This window comes from Nicotiana tabacum, chromosome 16 (assembly GCF_000715075.1).
Source record: "Nicotiana tabacum cultivar K326 chromosome 16, ASM71507v2, whole genome shotgun sequence".
Classification (NCBI taxonomy): Eukaryota; Viridiplantae; Streptophyta; class Magnoliopsida; order Solanales; family Solanaceae; genus Nicotiana; species Nicotiana tabacum.
In genome coordinates, this window is record NC_134095.1 from 155125350 (window position 1) to 155145048 (window position 19699).

The 19699-nt window shown below is 39.5% G+C and overlaps 1 protein-coding gene across 2 annotated transcripts; it reads left to right on the forward strand.

Annotated features, from left to right (window-relative positions):
* Positions 1–2196: 2196 nt before the first annotated feature.
* LOC107802143 (CDP-diacylglycerol--glycerol-3-phosphate 3-phosphatidyltransferase 2) lies at positions 2197–16757 on the forward strand. 2 transcript variants are annotated; one of them, XM_075233504.1, is made up of 7 exons: positions 2197–2564; positions 3763–3860; positions 3954–4004; positions 4167–4280; positions 15930–15986; positions 16072–16157; positions 16263–16757. In XM_075233504.1, exons 1-7 carry the CDS (start codon positions 2228–2230, stop codon positions 16381–16383), a joined length of 864 nt encoding a protein of 287 aa, XP_075089605.1. In that variant the 5' UTR covers positions 2197–2227; the 3' UTR covers positions 16384–16757. The 2 variants fall into 2 exon arrangements, with proteins under 2 accessions (XP_075089605.1, XP_075089604.1); XM_075233503.1 differs by having other exon boundaries at positions 2212–2564; positions 16271–16757.
* Positions 16758–19699: the final 2942 nt, after the last annotated feature.

Here is a 19699-nt window from a genome sequence, read left to right on the forward strand (position 1 = left end):
CTATTCCTAAATGAGAGGAATTTGTGGGCTGAGATCCCTATCTTCTATTATTGTGCCCGAGAGGCTGTGAGGTTAATGACTGAGAGCGGTTGAGAACCTAATGGTGAGGATATTATATATGTATGGATCGGGTTGCACGCCGCAACAATACTTATATGGATTGGGCTGCACGCTGCAGCAATATAGCGCTTGGTCTGTAGGAGCCCCTCCGGAGTCTGCACACCCCTAGTGAGCGTAGTCGACTATCTATATGGATCGGGTTGCACGCCGCAGCGATGTACGGATCGGGCTGCACGCCGCAACAATTATTCTGATTTCTGTTATTATGAGAGATATATGGGTCGAGAGATGAGAATGAGCACTAAGTGATGAGAGTGGGCCCGAGGAGCTGATACTGTTCTGAGTGATTGATACTGTGCCCGAATGACGGATTTCTACTTGTTAATTACCTGTTTTACTTGGTTTAAAGGGATTCCATTTGACTTCTTTACTGATCTATTGCTTTAAGTGATTTTACTACTTGATATAGAACCGCTTTGTGCCTTTACGTGTTTTCTTGCTTTCAGCCATTATTTATGATTATTACTCATTGGATCAGAGTACTCACATTACTCCCTGCACCGTGTGTGCAGATTCAGGCATCGCAGAGTCCGCTCCTGAGTGCTGATCTTCCCATCCAGACAGTGTTTCGGAGATCATGAGGTAGCTGTTGGAGTCCGCAGCCCCCCGTGCCTCCCTTATCTTATCATTTTCATGTTCTTAGAACTATTGTATCGGGTTTAGTGATTAGTAGACTATATCAGGATTTCTCTTAGTTGATCATGACTTGTGACATCCCGGTTTGGGCTGTGTCGGGATGGGTTCTATTGTTGTTATCGTTATTTTTGCAAATTATGGCTATTATATCATGTTTTAGAACTATTTATGGTATTTAATTGTTTAAATGAGGTGTTCTCTTTTGGTCTGGCTGGCCTTGTCTTCACGAGAGGCGCCATCATGACCTGGTTCGGGGTCAAGGTCGTGACAGAAGGGTAATGCGATAACCTAGAAAGATACCACTTGGATATCTCTTTGTCTATTTTGGGAAGGATAGACTTTGGAGTACATCCATCCAGGCCCAAGCAGGACTGTGACACTATATTTTCAGAACAGTGACAAAGAGCTTTTAGAGACGTCAAACGCATAGTAAAAAAGAATGCACCTACTTTCCAATTTTCAGATGTTGTAAGACTTAAAAGAAGTTCAAAAAATACATCTGCAAAAGGTAATATCTGTAGGGAAGAACACTAATTAGCATTTTGAATCATTTTAGATAGTGAAGTTCCAAATAGTTTCATCTTCATTTAAGTTGAATTATTGCTTGAGCGTGGGTATCAATGTAATAATGCTCTAATGGGGAATAGGTGCACCACAATTATAATTACTCTTTCACCGATCTCTAAGCATTGTCTCCAACAATTGTGTTGGAGTGAAAATTAGGTTGTGTAAAGGAAAAATCTTTAAAATCATAGTTCTACTTTCTAGCACTGAAGTCGATATTTTAGCATGAAGGGTTGCAGAAATTTAGTTTTGTCCAGGTGTAATTTTCCTATACACCTAACGCAATCATTTTTATTCAATGGATGGCATATTCATGGTCAATGCTTTTTCTTTCTTTCAGAAAATTATTATTATAAGTTTTAGTCGTTTTCTCAAAGCACCTTTTAGGTGAGGTTTTTACTATTATCAAATTAGTTTACAAATCTGATCCGAATCACTTTAGCCAATTTAATTTGTCAGTTTATCTATAGCATGTGCAAACTAATAGCCCGAATGTGTCTTTTTCAATTTCATTGCTTTGAAGCTAATATGTTAGTAAAAACATATCGGATCACATATAAGGCACGGGCAACCCATATCTAGTATATAAACATACTAATAAAAAAATAATAATATTAAATAAAGTAAAACAAAGCGAGTAATATAATCTATACGGTCAATTGCTCACTTCCATATCAAGCGATATGGTGAGATGATAGAGATCTCTGTCTAGACTTTTTGAATAGAGAAACTTTTGATATAAATACAAAATATTTGAATTAATCGAGTCAATAAATTAAAAATTTAGATAATGGTTAAACCCAATAATAATATTCAATAAATGGTGAGTTCATTCCGTCTAAAATAAGCCTCTTCACCAACTAGTTCCGCTAACCTAAGGCGTATTATTATTACAATTTTACACACCATGCTCGTGGGGCTCAAACTCACCGCTAGTTTCGCCTCTATTTATGGCCACAAGCCCTACACTTTCTTCCCCACCTTCACTTCCACCACAACCTCCACCTCCACCGCCGTAAATACAAATCATCAGGCGGTGCCGCCGACATTCATCTGCCGTTGCCGGAGGATCGCAACTCCGGCGCCGGCGTATCCATTTCCGGCGAAAGTCTTAGGTGTTTCCTGTCTTAGCATGGGCTCTGCATTTCGGCCGTCATCATCTCCGTCAAAGTCTGCTAAGTTGCTTACATTGCCTACAATTTTGACGATCGGCCGGGTTGCCGCAATCCCGATTCTCGTAACCAGTAAGTTCTGCTAAACGAAACAAAAAGTTATTTTTCTTAACCCTAGCTAATGAGAGTGTGTAATGTGGTAAATTTAGTTGTGATATTTGAAATTGCAGTTTAATTAAATCTGATTTTTCTCCTTTTCAGTGAGTTCTTATGTTATTGAGCTTTGATTAGTAGAATTGATGCATTTAGATTGACTATTCAACTAAGTACGTATACATCTCACATTAAAGTTACTAAATTTGGCCCTAGGGGCTTTGGTCTAGTGGCAGTGGATTTTCACTAACGAGAGTCAAAATATAAGGAATTAAATATACGAAGAAGCCAAGGGTATTCAACATATAGTATATGTACATTAAGATTGATCTATCAACACTGTATAATTTCCAGCTACAGGGTGTCAATTGACTCCCTTTGGACAAGGGCAACTCCGTCCCTGTGACTAGTTTCAGGGACTAGTTCAGACACGGTTAGGCACACATCAGGGCCTCTAACAAAAGCCTGTTTGAAGTGGAGAAGGATAGAGGGCAGGCCCATTATCCAGTTTTTAACCTTGCGCCATTGGCTCATTTCTCGATTATAAAAAAAGGGTTACTCAATTAGGTGAGATGATTGGTTTAGTAACTAATGGAATCTGGTCTTTAGTCGTATTGTATTTAGCTGTGGAGAGGAGATGCACTGATATCCTGCAAATATTCCGTGCGCTAAAAAAACTAGTTATATCTTTGTGTAATGGAATAATGGTTTAGGAAATTGATAAGGAAAGAAGACTCAGTTTTTCATTTCCCTTTTCTTTGTTGAACTGCTAACTTGCGGAACACGGTGCATACTGCTTAGAGGCAAGAGACAAATGATACATCACGAGGGAAACTGTCCCGGACTCTGGGTCTAACCGTTGTAAAACTTCCGAACATTTGAATAAAGAGAGTGAGAGTTTCAGACATCTGATCATTTAACATAGCTGTCTTGTTATTAGTCTATTGTATGCTTTTATGTAATGTTTTGTAATGAGTGGCTCATTAGTTTGCTGATCTGTTTCATTACTTAATATAAGAAATTCTTGGATTTTAGTTTCAGTTATTTCCCTTTACACAGCTATTTTACAAATTATGCCATAGCATTCTGTGATTCTTTTTTTGTGGGATAGCATAATTTGTTTTCAAATTGATACTCTGTTAAACAAAACTGATTTTGTAAAGCCTTTTCAATATAGCATTTTATGTTGATAGCTGGTGGGGACCAACCGCTACAACAGGTATATTTATTGCTGCAGCAATAACTGATTGGCTTGATGGATACCTTGCTCGCAAGGTACATGCTGGTGGTATTTAATAGAATCGTCTCTTCTCGAATTTTAAATGCTTATATCTCAACTTACAAATTTGGATGGTTTGCCACGTCCAGATGAACTTAGGAACTGCCTTTGGTGCATTTTTAGATCCAGTGGCTGATAAGGTATTTTCTCTTTATTCTTTGGTGCACATGCATATTGCCTGGAATTTTTACAAGTTTGCTAGCAAAGTTGTTTCGATTATCTATAATTTTTGAGTCACTTCAGCATAGTTGCTTGTAATGAAGGTGCAAATGTCCTGATACAATTCTTCTTGACTGCAACAGCTAATGGTTGCTGCCACCTTGATCTTGTTGTGCACTAGACCTTTGGAGGCTAGTGTGTTTGGGCAATTGCCATGGTTACTAACTGTACCTTCAATTGCGATAATAGGCAGGGAGGTGAGTGATCAACTGTACTTTTGTTCATTGTTGAATTTCCTTGCACCTGGTATACTTTCACAAAGAAAACTGTAACTCTATGATATTAATTTTCATGGGATCAGGAACATTGACATAGTTCCTTTCTCTTATAGGAGATAAGACCATAATGGAATCGTATTTTCCCTTTTTTACATGGTTTTAGTTGTTGCTATGCACCAGAGAAACATTTTGGATACTGAGTTTCTGGGAGAGTTTTTAAATGCTCAAGGTGTTACTAAGATTATATTTATGTTAAATATAAGGTACCCTGGCCTTTAGGGAAATTGAAGATGTTAGATGGCCATGAAAACAATAAGGATCGCATGAAGGCTTTGATCCTTTTAGCATTCTATGCACCCTATCTGTGGCATCCGATTACGTCTCATGGAAGCATGTCACACGGTGGTCGTTTTCCACTGCACATTGTAGTTTTTATTTATTTGTTTTTTCTGAGGATGTGGGGAGGTTGGGTGGAGTAGCAGGGGCCATCAGGAGGCTCTGAAAGAATAGGAGGTACCTTAGAAAACAAGTTCAAGCTTCAAGGCATATAGTGTAAATTTTGATTAGCAATTTGAGCATCTAGTATGGTTTAAGTACAAGTTTGAAACCTGAATTCTTAGCTTCTGTAAAAAAAAGTATAGTAGTAAGTAACTACAAATCAGTGTTATAACTTATAAGGAAGGGAAAGGAAAATGCCATCTATCATGAGGTAAATTGTGTTAGTTAATATTACTTTTTGAAACTTACTGAAGTAATAGCTTATTTTCAGTCATACATTCGCCACATATAAGTTTTAGTTGTTCAAAAGATGATATCTTTGCTGTAGTTTCCCACATAATTTGGGATTACATTCCACTATTTTTCAAGAGTTCCATGAAGCTATAGTTCATATCCTTCCTGAAATGTAATTTTGGTTATAATTGTTTTTTCTTTTCATATCTCATTTCTGTTAAGTAAAGTAGGAAATATCATATTCTTAAGTAACGCCGGTGGATAAATTTCTCTGAATTGCACTAGCTGCTAATCAACTTAGATTGCAAAGAGGGGAGGACTTTGTGGAATACTTTGGGGGGGGGGGAGCGGGGAACTATGCCTCTTAACAAAAGAACAAGGAGAAAACTTAAAACACTTTATACTTATGTAGACCATATTAAATAAAGTAATTTAATTGATGTTGCATATACTTAACACGTTTTAAGTCAATTATGTTTCCTAATGTTATTCTCTTTTTGTTAATGGGAAAATATGAGCATTAGCAACAAGAGGGACATTGAGTAACATAATGGAAGCTAAACATACTATAATCAAACCATCAATAGAAATACATTAAAATACCATTAAGCATTACCCAAGCAGAACAACAAATAAACAAGAACTAAAATATAAACTAGTCAATGCTTGGTGCAAGGGATCTAGGAGAAGTGTAGAACTAGCCTGCATTGTCGAGATGGAGAAGGATGCTACACAACATATTCTTGCGCCTGCAGGTTTCATTGTTGACACACTGATTGTGATCAAAGACGAATTCCATGGCTTCGTCCACTATGTTCCTAATAACACCGACACATAGACTTGTTGAGCTACTTGCTGATGCCTTAAGCGTCGCTTCTTCTAGGAGGTATTTTTTAAGGTTTAGGGTGATGTGATGGAGAGTGACTTGATCCGATCTCCTTTTGATAGGAGAATGACATAATTTGAAAAGCTATCACTAATTAATACAAGTATGTTAGACATGGGGGTAGGTAAGAAGTGCCAGTTAAATTTCGGGTAAAAAGAGAAGTTTGGGAAAAAATTTCCAAAATGAAACTTTCCATGTCAAAAAGTTTCATTTGTTCGTGAAAGAAAAAGTTTCCATATTGTTGCTTTGGGTGGAAGAAAATTAAATTACTGTCACGACCCTAACCCCGAACCCGGTCGTGATGGCGCCTCTCGTGAAGACAAGGCTAGCTAGACCAAAACAGAACACCTCTTTTAAACAGTTAAATACCATAAATAGTTCTAAAACATGATATAATAACCATAATTTGCGGAATTTACGATAACAACAGTGGAAACCATCCCGACACAGCCCAAACCGGGGTGTCACAAGTCATGAGCAACTAAGGATCCTGATACGAGTCTACTAGATATAATATCTGGTATCACTGTTTGAAGAATATAAAAGTAATAAGATAAGGGAGGCACGTGGGCTGCGGACGCCAACAGCTACCTCGTAGTCTCCGAAAACACTGCCTGGACTGGGAGGATCAGCTCTCAGGAGCGAACTCTGCGATGCCTGAATCTGCACACACGGTGCAGGGAGTAATGTGAATACTCCGACCAGTGAGTAATAATCATAAATAATGGCTGAAAGCAAGAAAACACGTAAAGACACAAAGCAGTTCTATATCAATCAGTAAAATCACTTAAAGCAGTAAATCAGTGAAGAAGTCAAATGGAATCCCTTTAAACCAAGTAAAACAGGTAATTAACAAGTAGAAATATGCCCTTCGGGCACAATAACAATCGCTCAGAACAGTATCAGCCCCTCGGGCTCACTCTCAGTACAGTATTAGCCCCTCAGACTCACTCTCAGATCATGATGGGTACCCGCGCTCGCTGTGGGTGTGCAGACTCCGAATGGGCCCCTTACGGCCCAAGCGCTATATCAAGCCACCTCGTGGCATCATCTCTCGGCACTCGGCCTCACATCACTCAAGCCACCTCGTGGCGTATAAAAGTATCTCAGGCCCTCGGCCTCATATCACTCAGCATATCCTCACATATGGCCCTCGGCCTCACTCAATCCGAAAATTCATCACAAGCCCCTCGGGTATTAGTAAAACAATAGTTTTCAGCCCAAAACATCATTTAGAAATATCATTTAAGTTTCAAATATGAGTAACAACGGTTGAGTTTTTAAAACAGTAAATATCAACAGGACTGAGTTCAAGTAATAAGTCAAAACAGTGAGGAATTAGTGAAAAAAAATCCCCGAAGGGTTCAAATAATTGGCACGAAGCCCAAATATGGCAATCAACCCAAATCGTGATGATAACAATTAAATTTCAGTCAAATACACGGTAAAATTATCAATCGGGACGGACTAAGTCACAATCCCCAATAGTAAATGACCCCACGCTCATCATCAAGCGTGTGTCTCACCTCAATATAGCACTACGATGTGCAATTCGGGGTTTCAAACCCTCAGGACATCATTTACAATCATTACTCACCTCGAACCGGCTACAACTCTAGCTCGTGACGCCTTTGCCCCTCGAATTGGCCTCCACGCGCATCGAATCTATCCAAAATCAGAACGAATACGTCACAATATGCTAAGGGAACAAAACCCAAGCGAAAACAATCGAAAAATATCAAAAATCCCGAAATTAGCAAAACCCGAGCCCCGGGCCCACTTCTCGAAACTCAGAAATTTTCACATCATTAGATTCCTTATCACCCCACGAGTTCATACATATCAAAAGTTCTCCAATCCGACCTCAAATGGTCCTTCAAATCCCAATTCAAAAGTTCAAAATCCCAAGCCCTAGTTCTTCCATTTTTAGCTTAAGTTCCAAGAATTTCTAGGTTGATTTCACAATAGAATCACGTTTTTAGGTTCAAAAATCTTACCTCCAATCAATTCTCCTTGAATCCTTCTTTAATCACCCTCAAAAAGCTCTCAAAATGCTTAACTATGGAAGAAAAATGACTCAAAATCGCGGATGAAATAACTTATAAACTTTCTGCCCAGGTCTGACTTTCCTTCTACGCGAACGCGGCGTAGCACAAATTTACGTTGACCAACTTTTACCTTACGCGAACGCGACACGTCAGTCGTGAACGCGATGCCTCTTCCGCCTTGACCTTCGCGAATGCGAGACACCTGATGCGAACGCGAAGAGCAAATTCCACTAGACCCCAAATCCTTATACGCGAACGCGGAGAGCCTCATGCGAACGCGAGGCACCTCTCGCGAACGCGAAGGCTTAATTCTGGCCTTCCTCAAATTCTTCTACGCGAACGCGAAGAGATAATTCTCTTCAATAGCTGGGCAGATTTTTCTGCAACTTTCAAACTCCAAAATGGTCCGATTGACCATCCGAAACTCACCCGAGGTCCCCGGGACCTCAACCAAAAGCACCAACACATCCTAAGGCCTCATTCAAACTTGTTCCAATCATCAAAACACCTCAAACAACACCAAATCCATCAATTCACATTGAATTCAAGCCTAAGTTTTCTAAAAACTTCTGAAATACACTTTCGATCAAAAACCCAACCAAAGCACGTCCGAATGACCTGAAATTTTGCACACACATCACAAATGACATAACGAAGCTACAACAACTCTTGGAATTCCATTCCGACCCTCGGATCAAAATCTGACCTACCCACCGGAAATTGCCAAAATACTAACTTCGCCAATTCAAGCCTAATTCTACACCGGACCTCCAAAACCAATTCCGATCACACTCCTAAGTCATAAATCACCTCCCGAAGCTAACCGAACCATCAGAACTCACATCCGAGCCCTCTAACACATAAGTCAACACCCGGTTGGCTTTTCCAACTTAAACCTTCTTAAAAGAGACTAAGTGTCTCATTTCTTACCAAATCCTCTCCGAACTCAATCTAATCAACCTGATCACCTAAAACACGGATAATGAAGCATAAAGAAGCAGAAATGGGGAAAGCGGAGCGGTAATTCATGAGACGACTGGCCGGGTCGTCACATCCTCCCCAACTTAAACAAACGTTCGTCCTCGAACGAGTCAAGAAACATACCTGAAACCTCGAATAGGTGAGGATATCTGCTCCGCATCTCCCGCTCGGTCTCCCAGGTAGCCTCCTCCACGGGCCGACCTCTCCACTGCACTTTCACTGAAGCTATATCCTTTGACCTCAACTTTCGAACCTGACGACCCAAAATAGCTACTGGCTCCACATCATAGGTTAAATCATCATCCAACTGAACCGTGCCGAAGTCCAAAACATGAGACGAATCCCCAATATACTTTCGGAGCATAGAAACATGAAATACCGAATGCACACTCGACAAGCTGGGTGGCAAAGCAAGCTCATAAGCCACCTCCCCAATCCCCCGAAGTACCTCAAAAGGCCCAATGAACCGCGACAACTTTCCTTTCTTCCCAAATCTCATAACAACCTTCATGAGCGAAACCTTCAGCAAGACCTTCTCACCAACCATGTAGGACACATCTCGGACATTCCGGTTCGCATAACTCTTCTGTCAAGACTGCGCTGTACGAAGCCTCTCCTGAATCACCTTCACCTTCTCTAAGGCATCCTGAACCAAATCTGTTCCCAATAGCCTAGCCTCGCCGGGCTCGAACCAACCGACTGGAGATCTACACCGCCTCCCATACAAAGCCTCATATGGAGCCATCTGAATACTCGACTGGTAGCTGTTGTTATAAGCAAACTCTGCAAGCGGTAGAAACTGATCCCATGAACCTCCGAAATCAATGACACAAGCACGCAACATGTCCTCCAATATCTGAATAGTACGCTCGGACTGCCCGTCCGTCTGAGGGTGAAAAGCTGTGCTCAACTCAACCTGAGTACCCACTCGCTGAACAAACTTCTAAAACTGGGAAGTAAACTGAGTACCCCGATCTGAAATGATAGAAACTGGAACACCATGCAGCCAAACAATCTCTCGGATATATAACTCTGCTAACCGCTCTGAAGAATAGGTAGTACACACAGGAATGAAGTGCGCGGACTTAGTCAGCCGATCCACAATCACCCAAATAGCATCGAACTTCTTCAAAGTCCGTGGAAGTCCAACAAAAAAGTCCATAGTGATCCTTTCCCACTTCCACTCAGGAATGACCATCCGCTGAAGCAAGCCACCCGATCTCTGATACTCATATTTCACCTGCTGACAATTGAAACACCGAGCGACAAATCCCGCAATATCTTTCTTCATTCTTCTCCACCAATAGTGCTGCCTCAATACATCTTCGCGGCACCCGGATGAATGGAATACCGCGAGCTATGGGCCTCTTCCAGAATCAATTCCCGAAGCCCATCCACATTGGGCACACAAATCCGGCCCTGCATCCTCAACACCCCAGCATCACCAATGGTCACATCTCTAACATCATCATGCTGAACTCTGTCCTTAAGGACAAGCAAATGCGGATCATCATGCTGGCGTTCTCTGATGCGATCATATAAGGAGGACCGAGAAACCACACACGCCAACACCCGACTGGGCTCCGAAATATCCAACCTCACGAACCGATTAGCCAAGGCCTGAACATCAACTGCAAGGAGGTCTCTCCCCAACTGGGATGTATGCCAAACTCCCCATACTCACTGCCTTTCGGCTCAAAGCATCGGCCACCACGTTGGCCTTTCCCGGATGGTACAATATAGTGATATCATAATCCTTAAGCAACTCCAACCATCTCCGCTGCCTCAAATTAAGATCCTTTTGCTTGAACAAATGCTGAAAACTGCGATGATCGGTGAATACCTCACAAGATACACCATACAAATAATGCCTCCAAATCTTCAATGCATGAACTATGGCAGCCAACTCCAAATCATGAACGAGGTAGTTCTTCTCATGAGGCTTCAACTGACGAGAAACATAAGCAATAACTCTACCTTCCTGCATCAATACACAACCAATCCCAACTCTCGAAGCATCACAATACACGGTATATGAACCTGAAGCTGATGGCAAAACCAATACTGGTGCTGTGGTCAAAGCTATCTTGAGCTTCTGAAAGCTCTTCTCACACTCGTCCGACCATACAAATGAAACACCCTGCTAAGTCAACTTGGTCAAGGGCGATGCGATAGATGAGAATCCCTGAACAAACCGGCGATAATAGCCCGCCAAACCAAGAAAGCTACGAATCTCTGTGGCTGAGGACGGTCTGGGCCAACTCTGAACTGCCTCTATCTTCTTTGGATCAACCTGAATAGCCTCGCTGGACACCACGTGCCCCAAGAAAGCCACTGAACTGAGCCAAAACTCACACTTGGAGAATTTTGCATAAAGCTTCTCCTCCCTCAATCTCTGCAATACAACTCTCAAATGCTCCGCGTGCTCCTCCTGACTACGCGAGTACACCGGAATATTGTCAATGAATACTATAACGAACGAATCAAGATAAGGCCGGAACACGCTGTTCATCAAATGCATGAACGCTGCTGGGGCATTGGTTAGCCCGAAAGACATCACAGGGAACTCGTAATGACCATATCTGGTCCTGAAAGCAGTCTTAAGAATATCTGAATCCCTGATCTTCAACTGGTGATAACCCGAACGGAGATCAATCTTGGAGAACACCCTCGCTCCCTGAAGCTGGTCAAATAAATCATCAATGCAAGGCAAAGGATACTTGTTCTTAATTGTTACCTTGTTCAATTGCCTATAATCAATGCACATTCTCATGGTGCCATCCTTCTTCTTCACAAACAGGACTGACGCACCCCAAGGTGACACACTAGGCCGAATGAACCCCTTATCTTAGGAGTTCCTGAAGTTGTTCTTTCAACTCTGCTGGTGCCATACGATATGACGGAATAGAAATGGGCTGAGTGCCCGGCACCAGGTCAATACCAAAATCAATATCCCTGTCCGGTGGCATGCCCGACAGGTCTGCAGGAAACACATCGAGAAAATCCCTCACAACTGGGACAGAATCAATACCGGGAGTCTCAGCTCCAACATCCCTCGCAAACGCTAGATATGAAAGGCAACCCTTCCCAACCATACGCTGGGCCTTCAAGAAAGAGATCACTCTACTAGGAACATAATCAGTCACGCCACGTCACTCGATCCGCGGTACACCCGACATAGCCAAAGTGACTGTCTTAGCATGACAGTCCAGAATAGCACGACACGGAGATAACCAATCCATGCCCAAAATGACATCAAAATCCACCATGCTCAATAGCAATAGATCCACTCGGGTCTCCAGACCCCCAATAGTCACCACACATGACCGGTACACACGGTCTACAACAACAGTATCGCCCACCGGGGTAGATACATGAACAGGTAAAGCAAGAAACTCATGGGGCGTACCCAAATAACGAGCAAAGTATGATGACACATAAGAAAAGGTGGAACCGGGATCAAATAATACAGAGGCATCTCTATGGCAGACTGAGACAATACCTGTAATGACAGTATCTGAAGCAATAGCATCGGGTCTAGCTGGAAGTGCATAGAAACGAGCCTGGCCACCGCCTGATCGACCTCCCCCTCTCGGGCGACCCCTGGCTGCCTGACCTCCACCCCTAGCTGGCTGGGCAGGTGGTGAAGTAACTGGAGCAGAAGTCGAGGGCTGACCCCTCTGTTGGGACGAACTAGCAACACGACGAGGACACTGCCTCCACACATGCCCAAACTCTCCACACTCTAAACAACTCCCAGGTGCTGGAGAAGGGGACTGAAGGGAACCCCTCGCACCGGAGTGACTAGCTGATGCACTCGGCATAGAAGAACCCTGAGCCGACGGGGCACGGGATGAACTTTAAGCTGGGAGGGCGCTGAGTGAAGGCTGGCCTTGCTGAGACCCATGATAACCACGACCTGATGCCCCGGGATACTCTGGGCTGGTTGACTAAGCAAGCCTGAAAGAACGACCTCTACCATGCTGAAACTAGCCCCTCGAAGGAGCACCACCATAACTGCCTGATCCTCGAGGCTCCGCTCGCGAACGTGAAGAGATAATTATCTGCAACAGCTGGGCAGATTTTTCTGCAACTTTCAAACTCCAAAATAGTCCGATTGACCATCCGAAACTCATCCGAGGCCCCCGGGACCTCAACCAAAAGCACCAACACATCCTAAGACCTCATTCAAACTTGTTCCAATCATCAAAACACCCTAAACAACACCAAATCCATCAATTCACATTGAATTCAAGCCTAAGTTTTCTAAAAACTTTCGAAATACGCTTTTGATAAAAAACCCAACCAAAGCACGTCCGAATGACCTGAAATTTTGCACACACATCACAAATGACATAACGAAGCTACAACTCTCGGAATTCCATTCCGACCCTCGGATCAAAATCTCACCTACCCACCGGAAATCGCTAAAATACTAACTTCGCCAATTCAAGCCTAATTCTACACCGGACCTCCAAAACCAATTCCGATCACACTTCTAAGTCATAAATCACCTCCCGAAGCTGACCGAACCATCGGAACTCACATCCGAGCCCTCTGACACATAAGTCAACACCCGGTTGACTTTTCCAACTTAAACCTTCTTAAAAGAGACTAAGTGTCTCATTTCTTACCAAATCCTCTCCGAACTCAATCTAATCAACCCGATCACCTAAAACATGGATAACGAAGCATAAAGAAGCAGAAATGGGGGAAAACGGAGCGGTAACTCATGAGAGGACTGGCCGGGTCGTCACAATTACCTAATTAATTTTCTAAAACGGATGGAGAAAACTTGAAAATCTTCTAGAAATTCTCATAAATAACTTATTTCACCTAATGAAATTGTAAATTTTAATTTTATTGAAAAAATAAAAATTATTTTATCCTAATGAAATATTATGCTTTTTTTTTTATTCTTATTGGGATAAGAAAGCTATTCTATTTTTTTTTGATTCGAAGTTGCGAGAACTATCGTGGAATTAAACTCATAAGTCATACAATGGAACTCTAAGAAAGAGTGATAGAGTGTTGACTTAGGAACACAACAAGAGTGACAGAGAATCAATTTGGATTTATGCCTCGTAGAGCTACAACGAAGGCTATATTCTTGCTAAGAGTAATGAAAATTTATCGCGAAAGGAAAAAAATCTCACATGGTGTTCATCGACCTAGAGAAAGCATATGATAGAGTACCAGGGTAAGTCCTTTGGTAGGTGATGGAGAAGAAAGGAATTCATATTGAATATATAAATGTCATAAAGGACATGTATGAAGGAGCTGTCACTAGCATGAAAATAGTAGTAGGAGATACAAGAGAGTTTCCTATAACAATGGGTTTACACTAGGGTCCTATATTGAGCCCCTATTTATTTACCGTAGTTATGGACAGGCTAACCAACAAAATACAAGATGAGGTCCCATGGTGTATGCTATTTGCTAATGATATTATGCTAATTGACGAAACTAGTGAGGTTGTCAACCAAAAGCTTGAGTTATGGAGAAACACCTTAAAGATTAAGGGTTTTAAGATAAGTAGAAGTAAAGACTGAGTACATGCAGTGCAAGTTTAGTTAGCAGGAGAAGAGCGAAGTGGAGGTTAGACTAGATGGAATTGCAGTGCCAAAATGTAAACAATTTAGATATCTATGCTCGTCATTTCAAGAGAATGGAATTATAGATGAAGATGTTACTCATAGGATTAAAATTGTGTGGTTGAAATGGAGAAGTGTTACCGGGGTGTTATGTGATAGAAGGATGTCGACCAAGGTGAAAATTTAGTTCTCAACTATAGACCGGATATGGTATATGGTAGTGAATGTTGGCCGCTAAAGTTCAACACATCCACAAGATGAGTGTTGCAGAAATGTGAATGCTAAGATGAATGTGCGGTTACACAAGATTAGATTAGATTAGAAATGATACACATACGGCAGAAGGTGCAAGTAGAACACATGGAGGATAGAATAAGATAAGGTCGCTTGAGATGGTGTGGTCATGTCATGCGTTGACCTACAGATGCGCCGGTCAGTAGGTGTAAAACCATGGTAGATGAAGGTGTGAAAAGGGGACTGGGTAGACCTAAAATCACATAGAATGAAGTTGTTTAGAAAGACCTACAAATCCTTGGAATCAATGCAGACTTAGCTAAAGATAGGGCACAGTGGAAGAGAAAAATCCATATAGGTTACCTACTAGTTGGGAGCCTTGGCGTAACTGGTAAAGTTGCTGCCATGTGACTAGGAGGTCACAGATTCTAGCCGTGGAAACCGATTTTTGCAGAAATGCAGGGTAAGGCTGCATACAATAAACCCTTAGCGTCCGGCCCTTCCCCAGACCCGTGCATAACGAGAGTTTAGTGCACCGAACTTCCCTTTTTGTTGTTGTTGTTATTATTACTGCGTTTATATATATATATATATATGTATTTTTATTTTATTTTGGTAATGATGACGAGTTGAGCTAAATGAAAGGAATGAGGATTTATATACGCCAACCCCAACTTGCTTGGGACTGAGGCGTAGTTGTTGTAGTACAATATTTTCCATCCCCTATTTAGTCTTCTCCTTCTTTCGCTCTTAAGAGACATTGTTCATCGATTCCCATCACAACATAGAACATAAATTTCTCTTGAGAATATGAATTTAAACTTTGGGTACTTTTGAACCTAATTAATAGTTCACTAGAGATATATTCGCCTAGACATTGTTATTTGGATTTTAGCTTATTAATTTTTGCGTAGCATATGGCATTCTGATACTCTTTGAGATATATTGGTACAGATTTAACATGGTAGTTTTGCAATAATAATGTAGGACTTATGGTGAGGATTCATTTCTTCTTTCTTTTCCAATAAATATATATCATATGATGCTCTTCCTTGTGCGGCTAAAATCTTTTTTAACTGATTTTTGGTTCATTCTCCATCATGGACGAGCGATGAACACTGATCTTTTATTCATTTTGCACATCTTTTTGTAGATTACTATGTCTGCAGTTAGAGAATGGGCAGCTTCTCAGGGTGGTAAACTTTCAGAGGTTCACGATTAACCTATTATTGTTTACTTTAGAGTAACCCACTTCATGATTTAATAACCGCAGTAATAAGTAATGAATTTCCCAGGCTGTTGCTGTGAATAACTTGGGGAAGTGGAAAACAGCCACTCAGATGATTGCATTGACCATCCTCCTGGTTACCAGAGATAGCAGGTATCTTTTGTGTTCTAAACTCATGCTAATGTTTAAAGTAACAGGGAATGCTTATTGGAAATTCATCTGATTGTGGTTTGACCTTGGTAACTGTCCTCTCTTTAGTTTATCAGGGTCTGGAATTTTTGTAGCGTCCGGTGTGATCTTGCTATATGTTTCAGCGTGGCTTGCTGTATGGTCTCTGGTCGTGTATATGAGAAAGATATGGAAAGTATTGTTGATGTAGAAATCATGGCCATTAATTGCATTTTGGCTCGTGCTACTAGCTGTGGAGGAGCAGGTTGTACACAAGCAGATCCATGATTAGTGCAAGAGGAAGCCGCCTTTTTGGAGCCCTTTGCAGTCACATGTTGAGTGCAACCAAAGTTGCTAACTCAATTCTGACATCCCTTACTCCATAATTCTCCGGTGCATTTGGTTGTGACAGGAAGAGAAATGAAAATGTTGGCCGTGCTCAATGTTTCGTTTTCCACTTCATTCTTTAACCATTTTAGCGAAATTGGAGGCTAAACAGGAATTAGGATCATCAAACCCGTGAATTTGGTATATGTAATCTATTCTGACAGGAAAAATAAAATATCAAGTGTTTGTTTGGGTTGAGCAGGCATTTCACCGTTCTTTTGGGAATGTTAGGTTGGGTTCTTATGGCTCCTTTTTGTCAATATTGCCGATGCCATAAAGCACATTTCCCATTAAAATCTGTATGTTATCGCCATGGTGTTTGTTTAGAATAGGTGGGCAGTGTCATTTGAAGTAGACACCTTTCTCTTTTTGTAGTTCATTATCCCGGCAACGGTGCAAAATTTCCACTCGTGGGATTACACTGGGTTTGTTGTTCTTGTTATCTGTCTTATAGAGAGGAAACATTCATGAATCTGGCCGAGTAGGCAGCTGTGGCAGTTGAAATCACTATGCAGTGACTTTGAATTTGTCCTAGGTGATTATGATGAGAAGGGAATTCCACTCGACTATGCATTTTGCACAAGGTTATAGTAGTAGAAGACTGGAAGTTACTATATTTTAGTATGAGTAATCCAAGTTTATGAATTAATGGAATAAGCTAAAGTAGGCATAAATGTAAAGAAAGCTTTAACAAGACCAGGTAAATGCTTGAACGTAAAGTGAAGGTAGTAAATGAATTGAATTGAACTGATAAAAGGGAAAGGGAAAACCAGAATATATTGATGTGCTGTATTTAAGTTCTTCTCACGTTACTGGATTTAAATTCAGCACGTTGTAGATAGATATTATTTGAGTGGTTTTATGCTTGATTGCCTGTCTTTTTCTGCTTAAGAGCTACGTCCACTAATCAGTCTTTATCACACATTCGATTGATGTTCATCGTATTTATATACCATTAAACAAGATATGAGTATCAACTTAATGCAACTTATTGAAAGTAACGTTTACATTAAAGCACAAAGTCCCTAGAACGTTAGATGTCAGACATGATTGAGAAGGCAAATTTATCATTATCACTATAAATAAGGACCATAATTTCTATTGTGGTAATTAATATTTGACATAATCTATCTATATCTATATGTATATCTATATTATTATAAAAGCATGAATAAAAAGTTGGATTACAAAAATAACCTTTTAATATTAAGCATAATAACTCACAATAAAAGGACATAATCGGAATTCTAGACATTAACCTTGTAATCCTACTAGTTTTAGGACATAATACTATACATTAGGAATTTTACATGATTACCTTTAGGAATCCTCCTATTATAATTATTTTCGGACATAAATATTAGATATTAAAATAGATGTGCGTCCTAGCGAAATATAATTATGTTGCAATTCATAAATTACTTTCTCCGTAGTTTTGTAACTTTAGGAGAGAGACTTGTGACTTTAGTTATGCTATATAATGACCTAGATACATGCATATATACACGTTTGATTTTCCAAGTTAAGGTGAAACATATTATAGTTATATATTACGTACATAGTTAAGGAAGTAATTTTATAAGGTTAAAATCTTAATCAACTTTAAAGTCCTAAATATTAGGATTTATTACATAGTTCAAATAAGGAAAGATTTAATGAATAAAATTTTAGTTGATTGCTAAATCCAAAATATTAAGAGAATGATTAAATTACAATTTTGTCCAATGTAAACTCTATTTTTAAAGAGTAAAAAAGGTTATATTGCCAAAATCCCTTTAGAAACAAGATAGTATATATTATTATAAAGGCCGATTATTAAACAGAAGAACTCATAGGAAAAAACATAGTTGTAATAACTTTTTTTTGGACTACAATAACTTTTATGTTAATTTTTTTAATATTTAAGATTTTAAAATTAATACAATCTTGTCTATTAACATCTTATTTAAAATATGTAGGAAGGTTTAATAAAATCAAATCCATAAGAATCCTTCATATTGATAATACATTGCCACTCTATAATATTCAATACTAACAAAAAAAAGTAATGCTAAACGGACTGCATAAAGCGTTGAAATTGAGAAAAAATTTCCAAGATAATATATTATTATAGTCAGTGGCGGATCTAGAATTTTAAAGTGATGGGTGCTCGCCGATAAAAAATCCGAAAGAAGAGGAAAAAAAAGTTTAGTTATGGGTGCTCACTCTATATTTATGTAACTATTTTTATAATTGCCTATGTAAATTTACTAAATCCGGTTAAAAGTAATGAGTGCTCAAGCACCCATAAGTATCCATGTACATCCGCCATTGATTATAGTATATCTGAATGGTTTCCTACTCAAATAATAATTTTTTATTATCAATTTTTCGTGTAATATAGAAAAATATACCCAATTATTAAAGAACAACTACGAAAATTTTTAAGAATATAAATGTGTGAGAAAAGAAAGAAAAAATTGGTAAGAATTCATACAACTAATGATTTTACAAACATAAAGATCTAAACATAGAATGTCATCGATCTTTTTACTATTTGAAACTTATGGTGGATAAAATTATAATCACGATTAAATATTCAAACATGAAATGAACTAATATTAAGAATCTAAATCAACAGAAAATAAATTATATTTTATGTTAAAACTAAACAATCAAATATTTCAATTAATTATTTAGCAAGAGAATTCAATTAAATTGTTTAATAAATCATCATATGAGTAAAATAATTTTTTAAGTTAAAAAAAACTTAGGGTACATAAATTTATTCCATAAAAAGTGTATTAGAGATTAAAAAAAAATAGATCACAAAGTAAAAGAGATTAATATAATATTAAGAAGGCCATACAGGTGTTTGAGGAAGCACAATTAAAGCTAAATCCTAAATAAAAATAAGTTTTCAAGACTATATTATAAAAAAATTGACTCTGGTATAGTGAGATTATCCTTTGTAGATGTCTCCAGTGGAATCGAAATAATATTTCTATGTCAAGAATTACTTGCAAATGTTAGATCAAGAGGCATGATATTGTTAGCAATAAGAACAAGTGGTGTACGAGCAACGATTTTATTATGAGATCGTACAACTCACTTCAAATTTGATATACCTCTTCAAATAACTGAATTAATCATCATAAATA

Coding starts and splice junctions, on each gene's coding strand:
- LOC107802143 (XM_075233503.1), top strand. CDS start 2,228: ATGCTCGTGGGGCTCAAACTCACCGCTAGTTTCGCCTCTATTTATGGC. Junction 4,281..15,929: donor TTGCGATAATAGGCAGGGAG/GTGAGTGATCAA, acceptor ATCTTTTTGTAG/ATTACTATGTCTGCAGTTAG. Junction 16,158..16,270: donor CTGGTTACCAGAGATAGCAG/GTATCTTTTGTG, acceptor TTAGTTTATCAG/GGTCTGGAATTTTTGTAGCG.